The sequence below is a fragment of the Nannobrachium achirus genome, assembly GCF_963921795.1.
Source record: "Nannobrachium achirus genome assembly, chromosome: 16".
NCBI classification, from domain to species: Eukaryota; Metazoa; Chordata; class Actinopteri; order Myctophiformes; family Myctophidae; genus Nannobrachium; species Nannobrachium achirus.
Window position 1 is genome coordinate 10,741,981 of NC_137823.1, and position 23,926 is coordinate 10,765,906.

The 23,926-nt window shown below is 43.5% G+C and overlaps 1 protein-coding gene across 1 annotated transcript in view; it reads right to left on the minus strand.

Moving 5' to 3' along the window:
• nbas (NBAS subunit of NRZ tethering complex) overlaps positions 1–23,926 on the minus strand; it is a 256,843-nt gene that overhangs the window by 40,318 nt on the left and 192,599 nt on the right. Inside the window, exons 46-47 of the mRNA XM_080743924.1 lie at positions 23,430–23,547; positions 18,806–19,015 (exon numbers count right to left, since the gene is read on the minus strand). Coding sequence (XP_080600050.1) covers positions 18,806–19,015; positions 23,430–23,547 — 328 coding nt within the window. The remainder of the gene's footprint in view (positions 1–18,805; positions 19,016–23,429; positions 23,548–23,926) is intronic.

Genomic DNA, 23,926 nt, shown 5'->3' on the forward strand with positions numbered 1-23,926 from the left:
GTTGGGCGTGCACGCGAAGTGAAGCTCCTCCATGTTAAGTCAATGGAGAGGCCCATAAAGAGACTTCATTTACTCCAAATAAGACTTTATATCCCATAGCACAGCTCCAAACAACAACAACAAGACAAGCCTTGCGGCCGCCATGACACACTGTCACATGACACATGTCATGTGACTAGATGACGTAATCGTTGATGTCATTCAGCAGTCCGTGTGTGTACACACATTCCAGGCATGCCTTACACAATAACAGCGTGTGCTAATGGGCGGATCTGCGTGGCGTCAACAAAAAGTTAACCCTTCATACCCTGCAGCACTAATTGTGTTAAAAAAAATGATTTTTTTTTTCTATGTAAAAAAACACAAAAACCGTCATAAGCCGTCATTGGCACACAGGGCTATTGGAAAAAAACCGTCAAAACCGTCATGTGGCACAGAATGAGTTAATAATAACCTGTGTGAAATAGGCTGCATTGGGAGTTAAACGGGAGACACTTTATTGTGAAGCTAAGTCCGGAAAGGATAGTTGCTGGGTAGTTGTCGCACAGTGTTGGTTCAGCTTGGCTTTGGAATGATAGCGTGCGGTTTAAGTTGTATGAACAGCCAAAACAAGTTGTATTATTAGTTAGAATACGTCACAGACCCTTTCAAACGAGAGGGCACTTGTGAGTAAAGTTGGCAAGTTGTCCAACCACTAATTAACAGCAATGCACACACATTTGAGAAATGAAAACAACACAGATGCAACATTGGTCTGTCGCATCCAGATGAAACATAGCGTTAATCAAGTGGACAGCTGGACACCTTAATACTTCACCTTGAATGGAATATATCTATGAGGAGTAGACCTATACATCCCCGCAAATATGTCAACCTCCCCAAAAAAGCTGTCCTATTAAACCAGACGTTGGGACAGCATCCTCTGCCTGTATCCATTACAGTGTAACGTGTGAGTAGACTCATTTCTCATCATCATTTTTTACCTAAAACATGTCAGCCGAGCCACATCTTCAAAAGATTAATCTGAAGTACATATATTTGTGCACAAAAGCAGGCATCCACATGGAGAACCTAACAGTCCCAGACGACTTACACCAGGCCTTCTCTGGATGCTTAGTCGGGGAGCCAAAGGCCCTAAAGCTCAAAGTAAAGGGTTGAACCAGTGACATCATGACGTACATTTAATTTTTGTTTGGTCAATAAGGTACACAGAATGAGAGGCCTGCTCTGCCGGGAAAAGGGAAAAAAAACATGTTATGGCCATTTGTATATTCACTGTCCCATCGACTTCACTATACAGGAAAAGAAAAATATATATATATAAAAAAAAAGAAATCTGCTTTAAGTAGCATGTGAGGGGTCAAACTAGGGGTTCTTCATGAATCTGAATCCTGATTTATTTGCATGAACAACAATCCTTGGGCTAAAAATGGACCCACAAAACTGTGAAAAGCGATGACTCATCAAAAAAAGTGATGACTCATCACTTTTAACAGTTTTGTGAGCCTGTTTTTGACATCAAAGGTCCTCTCAAATGTAGGGCCTGTATCATTAACTGATGCTGAATTGAGTGTGTCCCTTCAGAATAATAGGCATCTTAGACACATATTCCTACCTGTTCCACAGCAAACTCTGTATATATTATTATGATTTTATTTATTTTATACCCTGACTAACCCTTTGGATCAAAAGTTAAACTTCAAAGAGAGAAGACTTCGTAATTTTTGTTTTTAATGTATTTAAAACATTTTTGTGGGTTTGCTGTTTGGAGTATTTATTTTTGTAATTTTATTTTAATGGATTATTATGTATTTTTCCTTTGGGTAGTCATGGCTGCCAGTTCCCACCTGATGTTATGTGGGAGTTCCCACTGCTTCAAACTGTACTGAATAACTGCTAGCTTGCATAGCGTCTTGAGACTAGGACTAAAGTCTAATATGCACAGGTCTTTAGATTTGCCATATCCTCCAAAGAGGATGATACGATCTCCCAGCATGCAACAGCACATCCCAAACATCCCTGAACATTGACCTTTCCCCTTGGGCTCAATCTTCTTCCAGGTGAAGGTCTGTGGATTTAATTTCCACAGATCATTGACATTCTGGTGATCATAGTTCCATCCACCAAATATGTAAAGTTCTCCTTTGTAGGCAAAGGCTGAATGATACCTGCATCCTTCTGGACGAAGCTGTGCAGAAGGCGTGCTCAACCAGCAGTTGGTTTCTGTGTCAAACACTCTGATGTTGCAGTGCTGATTCCACTGGTTCCCTACTCCCCCAAATACAAACATCTTTGTCCCGATGATGGTGGCAGAGTGAAATTCTGAAGCAGGTGCTGGAGTGCCTCTGGTGTAAATTAAAGACCAGACCATTGTGGTGGTGTCCAACTTGCAAATGTCATTGGTGAGTCCATTCATTGTCCCTCCTCCATGGATGTACATGACCTTCCCAAAGACACACGCTGAGTGGTTGATCCTCGCCTCTGGAACAGTCCCAGATATCTGTGGGTGTCGACATCAAATGCATAAAGCAGATTGCAGTACGTTCCGTATCCCTTAAATCCTCCCCAGATGTAGATCATGTCCTCTATCAACACAGCTGTGTGGCCCCAGCTCACAGAGGGAACCTCTTGGAGACTTCCATTTGTCTCCGGTGCTAACTTCCTCCAGCATAAAGACACTGTGTTGAAGACATGCACACCAAACTGAGGACCACTGTCCCTTCCAAAGGAGTACAGCATGTTTCCCACGGCAACAGCAGCGTGGGTCCAGTCAATATCTGGTGTTTCATTGAGTTGAACGGTCAAATGCATCATTTCACACACCAGCAAATTAAAGTGGATTCATTCAGTCAACTGTAAAATAATGCAGTTCTACAGTGTGTGTGAGCACTTATATCGCTACAACAACGCAAACATCATGGAGAGTTTGTGCAATCCATGAAGCCGATGGCTGTTGTTCTCCCTAATAAGGTAAAGTGGTCACCATAGCAAGCCAAGCCCGGGGAGGCTCTAGAAACCCTTGAGTTACGCAGCATCTATTAAAGTTCAGGGGAAGTTGCTAAAAGTGGATTACAGACTTTCTCTTTATTTGGCCATCAATGTTACACGTTATGACGGCATGGTGATGTCATTGTGCGATGACACACGATGGAATTTTAACTTTTTTTAAGGACAGGAGATGCTATTCTCACACACCTTGGTAATTTATCTCAGGTACCATGTGTAAATTTGCAGGTATTCTTACTTCCGCCAGCAGAGGGCACAAGTACTGCATTCAGTGTATCCGCCACACCCTCTGTAATATATATCAGGTTGCACTTGCTGTTGGTGCAGTCACCATCAACAGCCAATGAGGGACTGGCATTCTTGGTGACATCATTAACACCACGTGAGACCTGATATCTATCTATTCATTTACCAAATGTGACCAGCTGTATGCATGCTGACATCAAACAATGCCCAAATTTATAGCTAAATAGCTACTGCCCCCCGTCAGCCCAACAGATTAATGCACTTCAGGAGAGCTCTGTGTGCAAGGCAAGCGAGCGTCTTTCTCTTACAAATATGATGCACTATTTTAAATATGAAGATAGAGCCAGGCTTTAATTAGGCCCCACAGTTTAATAGTTTTTGAAAGCTTCGTCATTTTTGTTTTTAATGTATTTAAAACATTTTTGTGGGTTTGCTGTTTGGAGTATTTTTTTGCAATTTTATTTTAGTGGATTATTATTTATTTTTCCGTTGGGTGGTCATGGCTGCCAGTTCCCACCTGATGTCATGTGGGAGTTCCCACTGCTCCAAACTGTACTGAATAACTGCTAGCTTGCATAGCGTCTTGAGACTAGGACTAAAGTCTAATATGTACATGCCTCTAGATTTGCCATGTCCTCCAAAGAGGATGATACGATCTCCCAGCATGCAACAGCACATCCTAAACATCCCTGAACACGGGCCTTTCCCCTTGAGCTCAATCTTCTTCCAGATGAAGGTCTGTGGATTTAACTTCCACAGATCATTGACATTCTGGTGATCATAGTTCTGTCCACCAAATATGTACAGCTCTCCTTTGTAGGCAAAGGCTGAATGACCAGAGCGTCTTTCTGGACGAAGCTGTGCAGTCGGCGTGATCAGCCAGCAGTTGGTCTCTGTGTCAAACACTCTGATGTTGTAGTGTTGATTCCCCTTGTCCCCTACTCCCCCAAATACAAACAACTTTGTTGCGATGATGGTGGCAGTGTGATTTGATGAAGTAGGTGCCGGAGTGCCTCTGGTGTAAATTAAAGACCAGACCATTGTGGTGGTGTCCAACTTGCAGATGTCATTGGTGAGTCCATTCTGAGTACATCCTCCATGGATATACATGACCTTCCCCAAAATAGAAGCTGAGTGGTCGTATCTCGCCTCTGGAACAGCTCCAGAATACCTTGGCTTGAACCATCTGTGGGAGTCGACATCAAATGCATAAAGCACGTTGCAGGACGTTCCGTATTTCTTATATCCTCCCCAGATGTAGATCATATCCTCTATCAACACAGCTGTGTGGCCATTGATCACGGAGGGAATGTCATGGAGACTTCCAGTTGTCTCCGGTGGTAACTTCCTCCAGCATAAAGACAATGTGTTGAAGACATGCACTCCAAACTGAGGACCACTGTCCCTTCCAAAGGAGTACAGCTCGTTTCCCATGGCAACAGCAGCGTGGGTCCAGTCACTATCTGGTGCTTCATTGAGGTGAACGGTCCAATGCATCATTTCACACACCAGCAACTTAAAGTGGATTAATTCAGTCAACTGTAAAAGAATGCAGTTCTACTGTGTGTGTGTGAGCACTTATATAGGTAGCGCAGCACATACATCATGGAGAGTTTGTCCAATCCACGAAGCCGATGCCTGTTGTTCTCCCTAATAAGGTAAAGTGGTCACTATAGCAACCCAAGCCCAGGAAGGCTCTAGAAACCCTTGAGTTACGCAGCAGAATGTGTCTATTAAAGTTCAGGGGCAGTTGCTTAATATAAAGCGGCTTACAGACTTTCTCTTTATTTGGCCATAAATGTTATGTTATGACGAAATTTTGATCTCATTGTGTGATGACACACAATGGAATTTTAACGTTTTCTTTTCTTTTGTTAAGGACAGGAGATGCTGCTATTCTCACAAACCTTGGTATCTTTTCTCAGGTACCATGCGTAAATATGCAGGTATTCTTACTTGCACCAGCAGAGGGCACAAGTACTGCATTCAGTGTATCCGTCACATCCTCTGTAATATATATCAGGTTGCACTTGTGGTTGGTGAAGTCACCATCAACAGCCAATGAGGGAATAGTATTCTTGGTGACATCACACTTTCCCAGCCGCCCAGAAATGGTTGTCGGTGGTTTAGCCGAAAATTTATATTATTTCAGGAATATACTATATGATCTGAGACAGCATTCATTTTACAAGACCACCAGAGAGCTCCAACGACATGTCATTCATTTCACAGAAAAAGCATCGGTCATTGTGTACTCATGCTTGTAATGATGCAGCTCTCCGTTGGCCTGCAGTGGAGATTTTAGTGAAAACATCCTTTCCACGAGCCGCTCCGTGTGCACGATCCGTGCACATCGATATAAGCGCACGGCATGCTCTCTATATGCACACATGTCAACTTGATTCTGGGTGAAATTGTGGTGTACGGAGGCTAGGCTAACGCTCCAGTGTATAATGCGTTGAGATCATAGACTGTGGACGGTGCGAAGCCATTGCTTTCTATGCTGCAAAAATGACGCTTTTTTGTCCCTTGGGTATGGGTGTCGCCATCATTGTCTTAATGGTTACCAAGGAATCATAAGGAATGCTATTGGCTGCCAACGGTCACATGGAACCGCAGGGATACATTGGAGAATGTGGTGTTGAGCCTCCCGAAATAAAGCACACAAAGACAAACACAGCTGGCTGGTATCAGTTTAGTTGTCCACGCCCCCCGCAACTTTATCATCAATTTGAACATAAATAGGACCATATTGCAGAAAACGCATATCATGGTGATTGAAAGGCAGTTTTTTACTAGCGACAGGAACCAAAAAGTATGTATGACGATGTTTATAAAGGTTAGAACATCAAAGGGGGAAATTGGGGTCCAATGGAGAAATATTATTTTTGGTACCTCACGGTACCTCGCGAGGCAACTAGCGGCCGATCATGGGATCTTTCTGTTCCGGGAATGCTTCATGAATAATCCAAGCAACAACAAGCCTGGCTGGGATGCAAAAAACAGCTATCATAACCTGGAAGCGATCAAAAGCACTTCCGGTTCAGCTTTGAGACCTGATCATTTTACTGACACCGTAGAACAAGAAGGAGAACAGGACAGGATCGTTTTTCTCTATCATTTCTTTTGTTTTTAATTACATTGTGCGTAAATTTGCGATCGGCTAATTGAGCCTTCTAAAGAACTGTGTTTTATTAGGATTAGCTGAGAAATTGGCTGAGAAAGTGTTAACACAAAGTGAGACCTAATATCTATCTATTCATTTACCAAATGTGACCATCTGACTGCATGCTGACATCAAACAATACCCAAATTTGGAGATGATCGTGCTGATATCACTGATACTAAACATTGTCGCCACCATGGTATCTAACTATTAATCCATCCATGTATGGGCATAAAGATCTGCCGAACGGGCACTGAAACATTACTTATGAGACTCCCACATTCAATCCCGCTTATACTGTGCACACCCGAGGCACAAGGACATTATAGTACTGAAGTCACATACTGGCCTGAACACAGAACGCCATATATGGGCATAAACAGGTGAAACAGTGCCCAGATTTCTGACATCACTGATACCGCCGTCTGTACTGCGCATGCATGGCCAACATGGTAACATCTGTGTGCTGAAACAATGCCGAAATTTTGATATGACTGACACACTGATATGTCTGGGATCTCCAAGATTACTTCTGAGACTCCTGCATTCAATTCCTCATATATTGTAATGCACACCCCCGGGCACAGGACTAGTATAGATAACATGGGCACTAATTGGCACTAAGGCAGAATGCCAACATGCCTACCCACCAGAGATTCCGTTAGCCGGTATTTACCGGCCATTGGCCGGTTAAATGTTTAATTGGCCGGTAATTATAAAGTCCACCGGCCACCGTGGCCGGCTGGGAAAATGCCTCTTAGGCTATTTTATAATTTAATCTTATTATTCACATAAGTATTTGTCTAAAGCAGTAAAGCTACAACCATTAAAACCTATCATAATTTTAAATTTGTATCATGTTCTGTGAGTCTGACGACAGCGGAGCTCACCGCTGCTGCTGCTGCTGATGATGGTTCATGCTGCGCTGAGCGCATTTGATCAGTCTATATTCGTCGTACGATGGTTACGCGCATTGAAAATATCAGAGCTTCAAGCTCACAACACGTCAGCAACGCGCCGCGCTGTGAGCTTGTATGTCTGCTATTTTAGATACGCAGGACGGCCATACGGAGAAGCACACATCATGCACGTTTCACAGCTGACAATTCCAGCAGCTTGTCCAAATCAGCGCTATAGGCTACAGTGTGGGTTTAGTTTTATGATCCGAACAGAACTGGGGTTCTTCCGAGGTAATCTAGACCAAGCTGGACCCAGCTGTAGACGATAATAAAAAAGGGACCCGAACTCTGTGGAATCACATGGATTATACAAGCACGCAAATGACTTTCTGATCGCATGGACGTGATGCCACTGTGGTGGTCAAAGCAACAGACTAACAGAGGCAAGTCAACCTTCCTCCTTGCGCCATCATAACATAACATTAACAAAACAAAACAAAGGTTGTATCATGTTTGCATATTAAGGTTTAATGAGACGTGAAGCCAAAATCATATACTATTAACTTATTAATTTGTAGGCCACTGTGTGGCAGGGCACGCAAACGGTTCGCTTGAGTTGCGTCCACTTTAACCTATTCACTTCTTTTTTGGCAAGCGATCTAGGCCTACATAAGTAGATAGTTAGGCTATTATTTCGTTAACTCAGGAAAAGATTGCAATTGCATCTGTAATAAAGAGGAGCCCAGCGCTATAAATATCAGTTGGGTGCACCATGCACACGCACATACAGTATCTGTTCTGCAAACACGTATGTGACGTTCATTATAATATGGCCGATAAATTAATTGATTGGCCGGTAAAATATAATCCTGCCGGCCAACGTGGCCGGCCCCAAAAATGCCTAGCGGAAACCCTGCTACCCACATACCTAGAGATGGCACCAAACAGCCTTGGTGACGTCACAATCAACAGCCAATGAGGTATTAGCATTCTTGGTGACACCATTCTTGGTAAATAACAAGGCACGCTCTGCTGGCACACAAGTAGGCCATACATGGCCACGAGTGCACAAGGTTGGCACCTCGACAGAGTGCAGTCTAGTGTCCCTTTGTTTCCTCTTGTTGTCAGCCGATGACATCATCCAGTATGCCAAAATCTCCTGAGTTTCTTTTTTACCATATATGGCTAAAAAAGCAGGAGAACAAGTGTGAATATATATATTACGGTATTATATATATATTATTAATGGTAAGACAAAATTCAGTTCCCAGTGGATTCCACAAGGTTACTAAACTGCTCCAAAAGGCAGATACTGCTATAAAAGGGCTGTGTCATTTTTTTTTTATCTCCTTTCCCCCTTGCCCAACCCTCTTCTTCACCGCTTCAGCATAAAAAAAAAACATATTTTTTTAAGTCTGCCAACCCCAGAAAAAAAACAAAAAAAAAAAACACTATTGTTTCCAGTCCACCGATGGAAGTCAAGAGTTGACGTTCGTCTAACTTGACACTTGCAAGCAATTTTACCCAATACACCCACAGAGACGCATGTGAGTGATTAGCATGACACACTCAGACTCATGGCTGGGGTTCGACCTTTTCATACTAACTGAGACCTAGCGGTCGCAATAATATAAACAGTTAAGACAGAATTCTTCTTCTCAAAGTGGATTCCAGGGACTCGTTGTGGTCCTTTAGGGGCGTCTACGTTGACCCAGACAATCTGTAACTCTGACAGTGTAAAAAGGAGTCTTTGAAATTTGAAAATGTTGAGAAAAAAAAAGTTCTAGTGTTAAGTGTGATGAGCACCGCTCACATTTGCACCAAAATAACCTCATACCCATTGTCAGAGTATTTAGTATAGGAACTATTATCTTTTTAGATTATATGCAGAGATTTTTGTAACCCATTTTCTTTTCACCCAGTGTCAATAGTCTAATGTAATCCTGGGCGCTGCTCTCCCTCTGCCAACCTGGAGTATATATATGAGGAGTCCAAGCTTCATCTTTTCACCTGACAGGGGGGAGTTTCCCTGGTTGGACGAGGTGAGTGGAATAAACACATTATTCCAACCAGTTTTCCCCTCCATCAGGAATGGCCAGGGGGAGGCAGTATAGAGACCAGGATTACAGCATGTGAGGGTACCTACCCTAGGGGACACAGGAGAGAATATGCAAACTCCACACAGAAAGGCCTTTTTGCCAACCCCACCTAGGGTGTGGGCACTGATGACGCGCCCACAGCGTCCCTAGTGAGAATAGAACCCGGGACCTTCTGGATGTGAGGCGACAGCGATACAGTTCCCCCTACAGCACCCATTATCAAAGCAATTGGAGGCCATTCTATGACTTCAGTGAGACAATGTCTTATTAATGACATCAGGGATCTCCATATATGAGCATGAAATTGACTGACAATGCTGATTCTTCTTTCGTGTATCATCATCCTTGATGATTGGTTGACACAATTTTATTTCACAAGATTTCTTGTTACTTAGGGGAGGCCATGGGGCTGGCTGTCGTCTTCTCCCCTTGACAATGCTGAGGCAGCGGACACATTGAAACGCCATAATTGGGGAATGTTGATGTCTTCAACAGGGGAGCCAGGCTTTTATTAGGCCCAGCAGTTTAATAGATTATATAAGCTTTGTCAGTTTTGTTTTTAATGTATTTAAAACATTTTTGTGGGTTTGCTGTTTGGATAATATTTTTGTAATTTTATTTTAGTGGGATATTATTTATTTTTTCGTTGGGTAGTCATGGCTGCCAGTTCCCACCTGATGTTATGTGGGAGTTCCCACTGCTCCAAACTGTACTGAATAACTGCTCGCTGGCATAGCGTCTTGAGCAGTGGCGAAATTAGACCTTATTCCCCATGGGTTTTCAGATCAAAGGGGCCCTGGGCTCAGGAGCCCAGGGACCAATGTGAGCGGGTCAGTCCGACGGCTAAGACCCACAATTGTCGGGTCTTGTCTAGCACAGATTGACAGCCATACACTACAATGATTAATTCAGAGTGGAAATCATAGGCTAACAATAACTGCTGTGAATAGCCTAATGAACAACTACATGGCAGAGTTCTGTGCATTCGTCTATATTATTTAATTTTAGACAATAGAAGGAGCCAACAAGCCAAAAAGGTGAAGCAGAAGAATCAACCATGAGTGATTGGCATGACAAGCATTCTTATATTGCCAAAGCATTACATACAGTATGATACAAAATAAAATAATCTCTCCATCTCTCTCCCTTTCCATATCACTGCTTTAAAGTGACTCCTCTCTCTCTCTCTCTCTCTCTCTCTCTCACACACACTCACACACACACACACTCCTTGTCTCCCTCTCTTTCATGTGCAGTGCCACTGTGCCACGCACCCAGGCACCGACACCACGAATCAAACATACACGCGACAACCGAAGCACCGAAATGAAGTGCAAGCGCACACGCGAACACTGGAACACCACCACCAACACAATCAAAACAAACACACGCAGGCACGCGGTCACGTTGTTACACAAAAAGACAGACAGCTTAATGGCCCATTGGCTGCACATCAGTGGATTACACTGATTACAGCAAGATAAATTCAGATAGACCTACCTTTGCTTTAGGTCCAGAGTCTCCTCCAAAAAGCAAAGCAAGCATCCACACCAACAAAATATACGATTTTGTGGTCTTTCCATTTGTTATTTTATATCCTTTGGACGTGCACCCAGTATCTTGACTTCCACGTTTTCTCCCGCGAACATGAGCGTTTGTTTCCCTTCCCCAGCTTTCACTTGTTGACAAGTTGGCTGACAAGTTTGAATAGCACATTACCGGATGTTTATGATTGGCGCTTCCTCACGATAATGCGAAAATAAAAGCTTTTGTACTTTTATGAGGGGGCCCACAGATTAGGAGAGTAGAGACTCCTAATATATCGGAAATGACAATAGCCTATGAATTTATTATATGTAGGACTATATAATATGGAGCGCATTGGGCGTCTATTGAAAACAAATTTTATTTTGACACTAGGGGGGGCCCTTGGGTTTATAAAACCCAAAAACCCGTCCAAATTACGCTTGTGGTCTTGAGACTAGGACTAAAGTCTAATATGTACAGGCCTTTAGATTTGCCATGTCCTCCAAAGAGGATGATACGATCTCCCAGCATGCAACAGCACATCCTAAACATCCCTGAACATGGACCTTTCCCCTTGGGCTCAATCTTCTTCCAGGTGAAGGTCTGTAGATTTAATTTCCACAGATCATTGACATTCTGGTGATCATAGTTCCATCCACCAAACATGTAAAGCTCTCCTTTGTAGGCAAAGGCTGAATGACCATAGCGTCTTTGTGGACGAAGCTGTGCAGAAGGCGTGCTCAGCCCGCAGTTGGTCTCTGTGTCAAACACTCTGATGTTGCAGTGTTGATTGAACTTCTTCCCTTCTCCCCCAAATACAAACATCTTTGTCCCGATGATGGTGGCAGAGTGATTTGATGAAGCAGGTGCTGGAGTGCCTCTGGTGTAAATTAAAGCCCAGACCATTGTGGAGGAGTCCAACATGCAAATGTCATTGGTGAGTCCATTCTGAGTACATCCTCCATGGATGTACATGACCTTCCCCAAGACACATGCTGAGTGGTTGTGCCTCGCCTCTGGAACAGTTCCAGATATCCTCGGCTTGAACCATTTGTGGCAGTCAACATCAAATGCATAAAGCATATTGCAGTAGTTGTTGAATCTTTTATATCCTCTCCAGATGTATATAATTCCCTCTATCAACACAGCTGTGTGGCCATGGAGCACGGAGGGAACCTCTTGGAGACTTCCAGTTGTCACTGGTGGTAACTTCCTCCAGCATAAAGACACTGTGTTGAAGACATGCACACCAAACTGAGAACTACTGTCCCTTCCAAAGGAGTACAGCTTGTTTCCCACGGCAACAGCAGCGTGGGTCCAGTCACTATCTGGTGTTTCATTGAGTTGAACGGTCCAATGCATCATTTCACACACCAGCAAATTAAAGTGGATTCAATCAGTCAACTGTAAAATAATGCAGTTCTACAGTGTGTGTGAGCACTTATATAGGTAACCCAAATGGACCCGGGGAAAATGGAACCGGACCCAAATGGCCCTGTCTATTGTTTGGAATTTGAGAACCGTTACCCAAGGAGCTCCGAAACGTGACAGACCCGGTCCGAAGGCCCCATACTGTTATTAGGCAAATTAGATCCGATACCCGCGCAGAACGAGAGGTCCGACCCGAACCTGTGGCCCCGAATGCCAACGTTATTATATTAAGAGTTGTGAGACTAGTTTCTTACCTAAACGTCGCCATGGTAATGGTTGCAGATACTGCTGCTGCGTTCAGCCATGCTGCGCGCCTCTCCTCACAACAAGATGTTTTCCCAGACCAGTAAGTCAATCATTGCGGACAGTTTGTAAATACAAATACATCCATGTTTTCTTTATTCCTCCTTCTCTAGCTAACCAATGCTAATGCTATCATTTTCTGTCGCATGTGTTGTTGTTGATTATAGTCTGCTTTGAAGTTTCCATTATGCTTTGCATAGCATGACACAACGCGATGACAACTCCATTGTGAACCACTAACCAACACGTTACGTTAATATCAAATCTTTGATAATAATTAATAATAATGCCCCAGACACGGCAGACAGTGTCTCCTCTAAACAACTTCATTTCACTATCTCTGCTTAATATTACATGCTGTGTCATTTAGGGCCATCTGGTGGCGAAATCGTTGTAGTGCACCTGTGCACATATTATTTTCAATTTCGGCTGACTCGGTTCCCCTCGGGTACGGCGGCGGCTCCGACCCGGCCTTGACCCCACTGCGCATAAGCCCCGGCTCAGGGCGGGTCGGTCCCCGGATAATTTCGGACCTAGGGTGGATCCAAAGACCTCTAGATGACACAAGGAGAGGAGATGCTGCTATTCTCACACACCTTGGTATCTTATCTCAGGGTACCATGTGTAAATATGCAGGTATTCTTACTTGCGCCAGCAGAGGGCACAAGTACTGCATTCAGTGTATCCGTCACATCCTCAGTAATATATATCAGGTTGCACTTGCTGTTGGTGAAGTCACCATCAACAGCCAATGAGGGACTAGCATTCTTGGTGACATCATTTACACCAAGTGAGACCTGATATCTATCCTTTCATTTACCAAATGTGACCAGCTGTCTGCATGCTGACATCAAACAATGCCCAAGTTTGGAGATGATCATGCTGACATCACTGATACTAAACAGTGTCGCCACCATGGTATCTAACTATTAATCCATCCATGTATGGGCATAAAGATCTGCCGAACGGGCACTGAAACATTACTTCTGAGACCCCCACATTCAATCCCGCTTATATTGTGCACACCCGAGGCACAAGGACATCATAAAGCTGAAGTCATATCCTGGCCTGAACACGGAACACCATATATGGGCATAAACAGGTGAAACAGTGCCCAGATTTCTGACATCACTAATACCGCCGCCTGTACAGCACATGCATTGCCGCCATGGTTACATATGCGCGCTGAAACAATGCCCAAATGTTTATATGACTGACATCACTGATATGTCTGGGATCTCCAAGATTACTTCTGAGACTCCTGCATTAAATCCCTCATATATTGTAATGCACACCCCCTGGCACAGGACTAGTATAGATAACAAGGCACTAATTGGCACTAAGGCAGAATGCCAACATGCCTACCCACATACCTAGAGATGGCACCAAACAGCCTTGGTGACGTCACAATCAACAGCCAATGAGGTATTAGCATTCTTGGTGACACCATTCTTGGTAAATAACAAGGCGCGCTCTGCTGGCGCACAAGTAGGCCATACATGGCCATGAGTGCACAAGGCGCAGGTTGGCACCTCGGCAGAGTGCAGTCTAGTGTCCCTTTGTTTCCTCTTGTTGTCAGCCGATGACATCATCCAGTATGCCAAAATCTCCTGAGTTTTTTTTTTACCATATACGGCTAAAAAAGCAGGAGAACAAGTGTGAATATATATATTACGGTATTAGATATTATTAATGGTAAGACAAAATTCAGTTCCCAGTGGATTCCACAAGGTTACTAAACTGCTCCAAAGGGCAGATACTGCTATAAAAGGACTGTGTCATTTCTTGTTTAATCTCCTTTCCCCCTGACCAACCCTCTTCTTCACCGTTTCGTTTTAACACATTGAGCCATTTAACAATACCAAGCATAACAAAATGTATTTTTTAAGTCTGCCAACCCCAGAAAAAAAAAAAAAAAAAAAACACTATTCCACCGATGGAAGTCAAGAATTGACGTTCGTCTAACTTTGATTAGCGTGACACACTCACAGACTCATGGCTGGACCTTCTCAACCTAACTGAGACCTAGCGGTCGCAATAATATAAACAGGTAAGACAGAATTCTTCTTCTCAAAGTGGATTCCAGGGACTCGTTGCGGTCCTTTAGCGTCTATGTTGACCCAGACAAGTCTGTAACTCTGACAGTGTAAAAAGGGAGTCTGTAACTCTGACAGTGTAAAAAGGGAGTCTTTGAAATTTGAAAGTTTGAGAAAAAAAAAAGTTCTAGTGTTAAGTGTGATGAGCACCGCTTCATCTTCATCAGCTTCATCTTCATCTTTTCACCCGACAGGGGAGTTTCCCTGGTTGGACGAGGTGAGTGGAATAAACACATTATTCCAACCAGTTTTCCCCTCCATCAGGAATGGCCAGGGGGAGGCAGTATAGAGACCAGGATTACTGCATGTTTTTTGTGAGGGTACCTACCTTAGGGGACACGGGAGAGAACATGCAAACTCCACACAGAAAGGCCCTTTTGCCAACCCCACCTAGGGTGTGGGCACTGATGACGCGCCCACAGCGTCCCCAGCGAGAATAGAACCCGGAACCCTCTGGCTGTGAGGCGACAGCAATACAAGCCCCCCTACAGTACCAATTATCAAACCAATTGGAGGCCATTCTATGACGTCAGTGAGACGATGTCTTATTAATGACATCAGGGATCTCCATATATGGGCATGAAATTGACTGACAATGCTTCTTCTTCTTTCGTGTATCAGCATCATTGATGATTGGTTGACAACATTTTATTTCACAAGATTTCTTGTTACTTAGGGGAGGCCATGGGGCTGGCTGTCGTCTTCTCCCCTGCTGAGGCAGCGGACGCATTGAAACGCCATAATTGGGGAATGTTGATGTCTTCAACAGGGGAGCCAGGCTTTTATTAGGCCCAGCAGTTTAATAGATTATAACTTTGTCAGTTTTGTTTTTAATGTATTTAAAACATTTTTGTGGGTTTGCTGTTTGGATAATATTTTTGTAATTTTATTTTAGTGGGATATTATTTATTTTTTCGTTGGGTAGTCATGGCTGCCAGTTCCCACCTGATGTTATGTGGGAGTTCCCACTGCTTCAAACTGTACTGAATAACTGCTAGCTTGCATAGCGTCTTGAGACTAGGACTAAAGTCTAATATGTACAGGCCTTTAGATTCTCCTTTTCCTCTAAAGAGGATGATACGATCTCCCAGCATGCAACAGCACATCCTATACATACCTGAACACGGGCCTTTCCCCTTGGGCTCAATCTTCTTCCAGGTGAAGGTCTGTCGATTGAATTTCCACAGATCATTGACATTCTTTTGATCATAGTTGTTCCGTCCACCAAGTATGTAAAGTTCTCCTTTGTAGGCAAAGGCTGAATGACCGAAGCGTCTTTCTGGAGGAAGCTGTGCAGAAGGTGTGCTCAGCCAGCAGTTGGTCTCTGTGTCAAACACTCTGGTGTTGCAGAAGTTACACCCCCAGCCCCCAGATACAAACATCTTTGTCCCAATGATGGTGGCAGAGTGATATTCTGAAGCAGGTGTTGGAGAACCTCTGGTGTTAATTAAAGACCAGACCATTGCGGTGGTGTCCAACTTATAGATGTCATTGTTCCTTTCATTCTGTCTCCGTCCTCCATGGATGTACATGATCTTCCCCAAGACACAAGCTGAGTGGTTGTACCTCGCCTCTGGAACCGCTCCAGATGTCCTCGGCTTGAACCATCTGTGGGTGTCAACATCAAATGCATAAAGCATGTTGCAGTACTCTTTGTTTCCCTTATATCCTCCCCAGATGTATATAATTCCCTCTATCAATACAGTTGTGTGGCCATGGAGTACGGAGGGAACCTCATGTAGACTTCCAGTTGTCTTCTGTGGTAACTTCTTCCAGCTTAAAGACACTGTGTTGAAGACATGCACTCCAAACTGAGGACCACTGTCCCTTCCAAAGGAGTACAGCTCGTTTCCGACGACAACAGCAGCGTGGGTCCAGTCACTATCTGGTGTTTCATTGAGGTGAACGGTCCAATGCATCGTTTCACACAGGAGCAACTTTAATTGGATTCATTATCAGTCAACTGTAAAAGAATGCAGTTCTACTGTGTGTGTGACAACTTATATAGGTACAGCAGCACAAACATCATGGAGAGTTTGTCCAATCCAGCAACCCCAGCCCAGGAAGGCTGTAGACACCCTTGAGTTATGCAGCAGAACGTGTCTATTAACCCTTGAAGTGCCAACAAGCCGAACCAGTTCTTTTTTTGTCGGCTAGCGATGCAATCCAGAGTGCCGATCCCGAACTAGCTGGGCTTTTTTTGTCGGCAAGCGACGCAATGCTTTGGTCCTTACCGTGAGCTGATTATTGAAGCTGTAGGTGGTCCGACAGCCGCCGTTGTTTACCGCACATTTTCCACCGATTTATTCAATGTAATCCAACGCGGATGGCCAACTTTGAAGCCCCCTTTCTCAGAATCTATGCTTTTCTGGAAGCAGACAGCCTTTATTCGCGGCCAAATAGCCAAAAGATTTGCCTCTATCATTAACGTTAGCTAAGAGGTAATGGAAGCCAAGGCCTTCCGGCGCATAGTGATGACACGCATGAAAGTCATCGTGCACGTCACAGCTGCGCAGGGTTTGCACATACATTGCGCTCGCCTATGGGGCTCCGGCAGGCCACCGTGAGGAGCTGGAAGTAAGCTGCCCATTCGTTTTCACCATGAAGATTTAGTTATCAGCCACAATGTCGTAAAACAAATCAATGAACACTTACCACTAGGTCATTGTAAAATGGTTCTATATGTTCCTGTAGAAACCCCAAGTAGGCCTATGTATGCAATCACAAAAAAAAAAAAAATACCTCAGATATAGCTACTGCCCCATGTCAGCCCGGCATATTAATGAACTTAACGCAAATCTGTACGCGAGGCGAGCAAGCGTCTTTCTTAAATATGATGCACTATTTAAGAAGATAAGAGCGTCCACAGAGATAAAAATCACTACGTGTCAGACCATATCCTGGCCTGGATAACTAAATAAATCATTATTTTAATCAACAGGGAAGTTCAATCAGGGTAAGTTGCTAAAAGCGGCTAACAAACTTTCTCTTTATTTGGCCGTTGACTAGAGGTTTGTGCCCCCCGTTTTTCAGTAAGATATTATGATGTCAGGTGAAACTTGATGACCAACATGTCATGTGAAGCGCACCAATCCAACACACCTCAAGATTTTCGGACTTTGCCTGTTTATGCCCGTTCTGCTTTGCTACAGGCATAGACTGCCCCTCCTGTGGCTCTTATTATATATGCCTCGATATTATGATGTCACCCTTTGCCCCTCTATGATTGGCTATGGGCTCTTGGCCCCTATATGCCTAGATCAGGTCACACTTGTTGATGGCGACGTCACTGAGAATGCTGGTCCCTCATTGGCTGTTGTTGGTGATGTTGGTGACGTCATCACCCCGTTGATGATGTCACTCGGTTTTGTTTTTTGTTTTTTTCCAAGGGTTTTCCCATTGGATGACTTAAGCACAGACAGACAGACAGACATATTATATATCTAATTTATAGTTAGATATATATATCTATATATACTTATATTATTAGCACTTCCTACTTTAGGTACTTTATGTACATTTTGATACCAATACTTTTGTAGTCTTACACATTGTGAATTCTGGACCTGCAGTATTGATACTTTACTTAACTCATTTACTGCCACGCCCGAGTTGCCTGCCATTTAAAAAAAAAATAATAATAATAATGAAAATAATAATAATAATAATATTAATTAAAGAAATGTTTTGGACCTCCTATCTACTCGGCATGATCGCGAAATTGCATGTTTTACCCCCATACCAACCCCTTCTTTCTAACATGGCAGCCATGTTTGTTTACATATGAAGAAAACATGATGGCTGCTATCTCATGAATGCCTGAACGGCTTTCCAAGCGGATTTTGTTTTTTTAAGCTGTGAACGGCGTGCACACGTGGTGCATGATCCGTGCACTATGTATTACATGGAAGTCTATGGGGACGGCAGCATCCTGGAACTTCAAAGAGATTTTTTAAAAGCACGGAATGTGTTAAGTAAAAAATAATAGTAGTAAAAAAAAAGAGTACTTTTCCACCGTTGGTCGGGGCTTACCTGCGGGCTCTCTTTGAGTGACAGGATGAAGGCGTGGCCCAGCGTCTCCAGGTGGGCCTGGGACCGCTGCAGGTGGGCGGCGGCCTGCTCGTAGCTCAGCCCCTCCCCCTCCTGGGAGGCCCCGCCCCCTCTCTTCCTCCACTTCTCCTCCAGCTGCCGCAGCGCTCTGCTGGAGCGCCGGATGATCTCTGACCTCACCTCCACGTCCAGCTGAGAGAGAGAGACAGAGAGAGAGGTTATGTTATTGTTTTAGATTGATCGATCGATCGATTGAAAACTTTATTAACACGTTTGTTAACAGCAAAGGTTTCCATTGTGGTTCATCACACTCCATTCATCAGTAATGCATATAATACAGGGGGAACAAAAGAACACACACCTGGGGAGATCGGGGCCGATTTCAAAAGATCGGAATCGGGAGAAAAAGATCGGGAAACACCTTGTCTTTATATATTTAAAAAAAATATATAAGCTGATGAGCTTTATTTTTAATTTGTTTTGATACAATGCTGAACTTTGATACAAAGTGAAAAAAAGAAGCTTGGATAGAATGGGTACTGTTATTTAAATAAATAAAAAAAAACCTTAAGGGACAGCATAAAAGCATTTTTTTCCTATTCTTTTTCCTTAATGCATTGCCAAAAGATCGGATTGGGAAAGATCGGGATCGAATCGGGAGCAAAAATATGTGATCGGGATCGGGAGCAAAAAAACGTGATCGGACATCCCAAAAAATAAGTCATTTTGAGGGTCGGATCGGAGCCATGCAGAATATTCAGCAATTTCTCAAAGGTAGCGGAAACTGCGCTCTGGATCTTGGCAAAGAATGAGTTAATGGGTTTTGGGGGACCCACGAACCCCCGCCCCCCAGGAGAAGTGTAGTTTGAACCCCAAAGAAGACTTAATGCTGAAAGGTTGTTAATTTATACATAAATAACTGTTTATTGCATCGTATCTGCGAGTTTGTGCAACCTCTTTTTTTCCTTTTCTACAGTCGTAGTTTGAACCCCGGCATCTCCTCTCACGCCCTGCCCTCCCCGCGGGGCTGGAATCGATTCTGCTCTGTAGGTCAAGGGTTAACGAGGGGGGGGGGGGGGGGGGGGGGTCAATTAGGATAGTCCTTGAGGGTCTGATGATGGAAGGGGCGTTATCAGCTAATCTGCACGGATAAAAAGCACAGTGGGGAAGCAAGGCCTGCTGGGAGTTGGAGTTTAATTGCCTCGTTGTTGTAGAAAGCGGGGGGGCTAACGATCCCTCCTGGGTTTACAACAACAGAGAAAAAAATGGAGGATGGGGTGGGGGGGTGATTAAGTACCCACTTCATGTAAGTAGCAATATCATGATGTAGAAATACTCGTTGCAAGTGAAGGTCCTTCATTCGAAAGTCGATTTGATCAATATTGCATTTACGCATTTGGCTACTTTCTCATGAATAGAGGTTCATTTGGTTACGTAGAGTAAGTATGCGATAAGGTCTTGCTGCGCGGTCATTATGGTTTATATGGACACGACAGGGTTATAATTCCCCGAGGCGGAGCCGAGGGGAATTATCAGCCAGAAGTGTCCATATAAACCATAATGACCAAGCAGCAAGACCTTATAGCACTTATTACATCGGCTAAACAATACAATAAATTATTAAAAGACAGTTGACAACAAAATAGGCTCCAACAAGTATGGCTTCGTTTATTTAGTAAGTGTTTACATGAAGTCTGCTGAGTCAAAGAAATAGTGCCTTCTGGGCCACATTACGTTGTGTAGGCTAAGTTAGCCTGTTAGCCTGGCTAACTGCTACCTACTAGCCTAAAGTCACATCACACCAGCCTGTTTAGGGTCCGTATGCATGTTAAACTGAACGTTTCCATTGAAGGTACAGTTAGACAAGGTGAATCCTTCAGGAGCATTGAAGTTGACGTTTCTGTCATTCATCTCTACGACGCGTAGTTCTGACCGTGGCTTCTCAGCTGCAGAAACACCTAGGAAACACATAATGACTAAAATCAGGCAACTGCAAGACTTGCTTTTCGCGTCATTTGGTTAGTTTATAACAGGCTATGATAATATGAGAGACACTCACCAGTTGAGCTGCTGCTGTTGCCTGGATTGGAGGACAGGATCTTGCTCCATTTTTCCCTGTCTGTAGTGCTAGGAGCCCAGTAACTCCTCAGACTCCCCTCGCATCTGTGGCCCGTCACCGACATAATCTCCCTACTCTCCAGACCAGCTTGAGAGAGAAGCTGTACAGCGGTGCTCCTCAAGCTGTGATTTGTGTACCTCCTTGAAAGTCCGACTGCTTGGCTGATTTGAGGCAACATTAGCCCAAGGAAGTTGTGCCCCATGGGCTCACGAGAGTACCACACTGCTTGACTGTTCAGTAGCTGCTGGTCTTTCTTTAGTGGGTGAAGGTAGAACGCTTTAGCGTCAGGAGGGCAAAGGGATAAATATTTTTTGAAACTGGCAATGGGGCATTTAGGATTACCAGGCTCTGCAAATATACACCCCCTGTGATTTTCTTTACATGGATCTCTGGCATCTTTGTGGTTCTTGGTCTCAGCGTTGTGAGCGAGAGAAATATATTCATTGCCATTCTCATCTTGTTTCACAATGAAGGAATCTCTTGTCAAGTGTCTATTTCCCTCTCTGCCTCGTCTTGCCAGATGTAGTTGGACATCAAACCATACTTTCCGGACCAGTCCGCTCGCTGTGTTGGGGGACAGCGCCTCCGAGCTCTTAATAAGCTGTAAATCTGTAGCAGAGATAGGGGGATGGTGTTGGCTGACGTCTTTCCCCGTTTTTCGAAGGTTTTTAATGACAGATGTAAACACTCCGTTGCTAGATTTGAAGGTAACACAGTTCATTATGTCAAGTTTTGAGAAGTGGCGACATATCCCAGACCTGAGTGCCATATAACTGGCCACTGAGTAGGAATTTCCCTGGCTATTTTGTACAGAGGCATAAAAAGAACGTAGCGCCTGATTCAGGGTTTCAGCTCCATACGCTTCAAAGTCTGTTGACATTTTCTTTTCCACCAACCAGTCTTTAAACACCCCCATAGCCCATTCCGTGCTTTTCTTTGTGTTTATTTCATGTCTGTCTTCTTCAATTTTGTCAATGTCTTTGTCGTTGAGCTCTCTGTGTCTTTTAACGTCCCTGGTGGTGTTGTCTTGCTTTGTCGGCACTGTTTTCTTCTCTTCCCTTTTTTTCTTTTTTACAGGAGACAGGTCACTCATTAACCACGACTCAAGCGTTTCATTTTCTCTGAATATGTTGAAGTTCACTTTAAATAAATCGTCCATTGTTCCGTATTAAACAAGTTTAGCCACAGGGGAAAGTAGTAGTTGTACACACAGCCGGTTATAAACAAAGCCGGGACTTCTTTATGCGGAAGTGCGCATTGATACTAACCAGACTGAATGCAGCAGCAGCAGCTGCTCTGATCCTTTGATTAGGCAGCGGTGAATTATAGAGCGGAGCGGTCATTATACGCTCATAAGTCACCGCTGATTTCAGCGCTCGACCAATCAGAATCAAGCATTCAACCGAGCCATGTAATAATTGAGTATAAGAACATATGTTTAGTTACTTTTCCACCACTGGGAGGAATCAAATGAAAGTCTGGAAGTCCATCTAAAAGAACCAAAAATAGAATATTTTGTAAAAGTTTATTTTCTTGAAACTTTCATATATTCTAGATACTACTATTCCAAACCATTTTTGTTAACATTCTTGAATTTTTATGGCATACAGCTCATGAATATCAAACGTCCATGTTTCCAAATATTACAATATTACACGGGACCACTCAAAACAAGGATTTATATCAGAGAAATGTCAACCTTCTCAAGTCAGAGTTGCGTGAAGTCTAGTGGGAAGTTTATCCACAGACAGTTATGATTTGGGGTGCTAGAACATCTGCAATGCTTTTTTACACTATATTCTAAGATTATTTTTTTTGATGGATCTGTACAGCACTGTGGTGATTTTCAAGTGGGCCCTGAACACTGCACAGAGCTGTCCATGGTACTGAGCTCCATAGAATGCACATCCACTACAATACACACACTAACATCACTGTCCATGGTCCTGATCTACATCCACTACAATACACACACTAACAGCACTGTCCATGGTCCTGATCTACATCCACTACAATACGCACACTAACAGCACTGTCCATGCGATTAATTAATTAAAATGTAATTGTGTTTTTGTCGTTGACAATTACATTCCTGTTTGGCTGGTAGGCTTTGAAATTGCACATGGCAGATATGACACATAACCTAAATATACAAAGAAATTAATTACATATTTGACAACTTTATACTTGAAAAAATAAGATTGATAGTGGAAATAGCCGATCTACAAGCTCACAACGCGTCGCATTGCGACGCGTTGTGAGCTTGTAGATCTGCATTTCTTGTAGATCTGCATTTTTTGAAAATGTTTGAAAATATGATAAATGTTCAACATGTAAACGATGATAACGATTATGACAAAATGATTGCGATTATATGAAATAATTGCGATTAGACGATTATTATTATGTAATAATTGTGACAGCCCTAACGTCAGCACACACACACAGACGGACGTAGGTTTACGTAGGTCTCCGAGCAGCCCTCACCTGATTGGCCGCCTCGGGGGAGAAGGTGATGTCATCCAGGAAGTGCGCGGCGTGCGCGGGGCTCAGCCTCTCCAGGTACTTGGAGCAGACGTCGTAGGCATGGAGGAAGTCCTGCTGGCTGCGATTGGTTGATTGGATATTTGATTAGACAACAATACAAAGAAGTACAATTAGTCAGAACCAGCGGTGTAAAGTAACTGTAGTACTGTTCAGACTCCACCTAAACCATTAGCACTAATGAAACACTCAATGACCATATAGAGCATCGCAGTTGAAGCCCCACCCCGTCCTCACTCTGGTGTCGGAAGCGTTTTCCGCATTCATTTCTTCCATAGACATTTCATAAAGTATTTATTTAAACGTTTTTAAGCCTTGGACAAAGCCACCTCGGCTGGAGAGGAATCATGTCAATATTCACATTTTTTTGAATGCAAAGATTAATTAGAAAGCTGAAAAAAAGGGCAGGGTACAAGACTGTGTACATGATTATTTTTAAA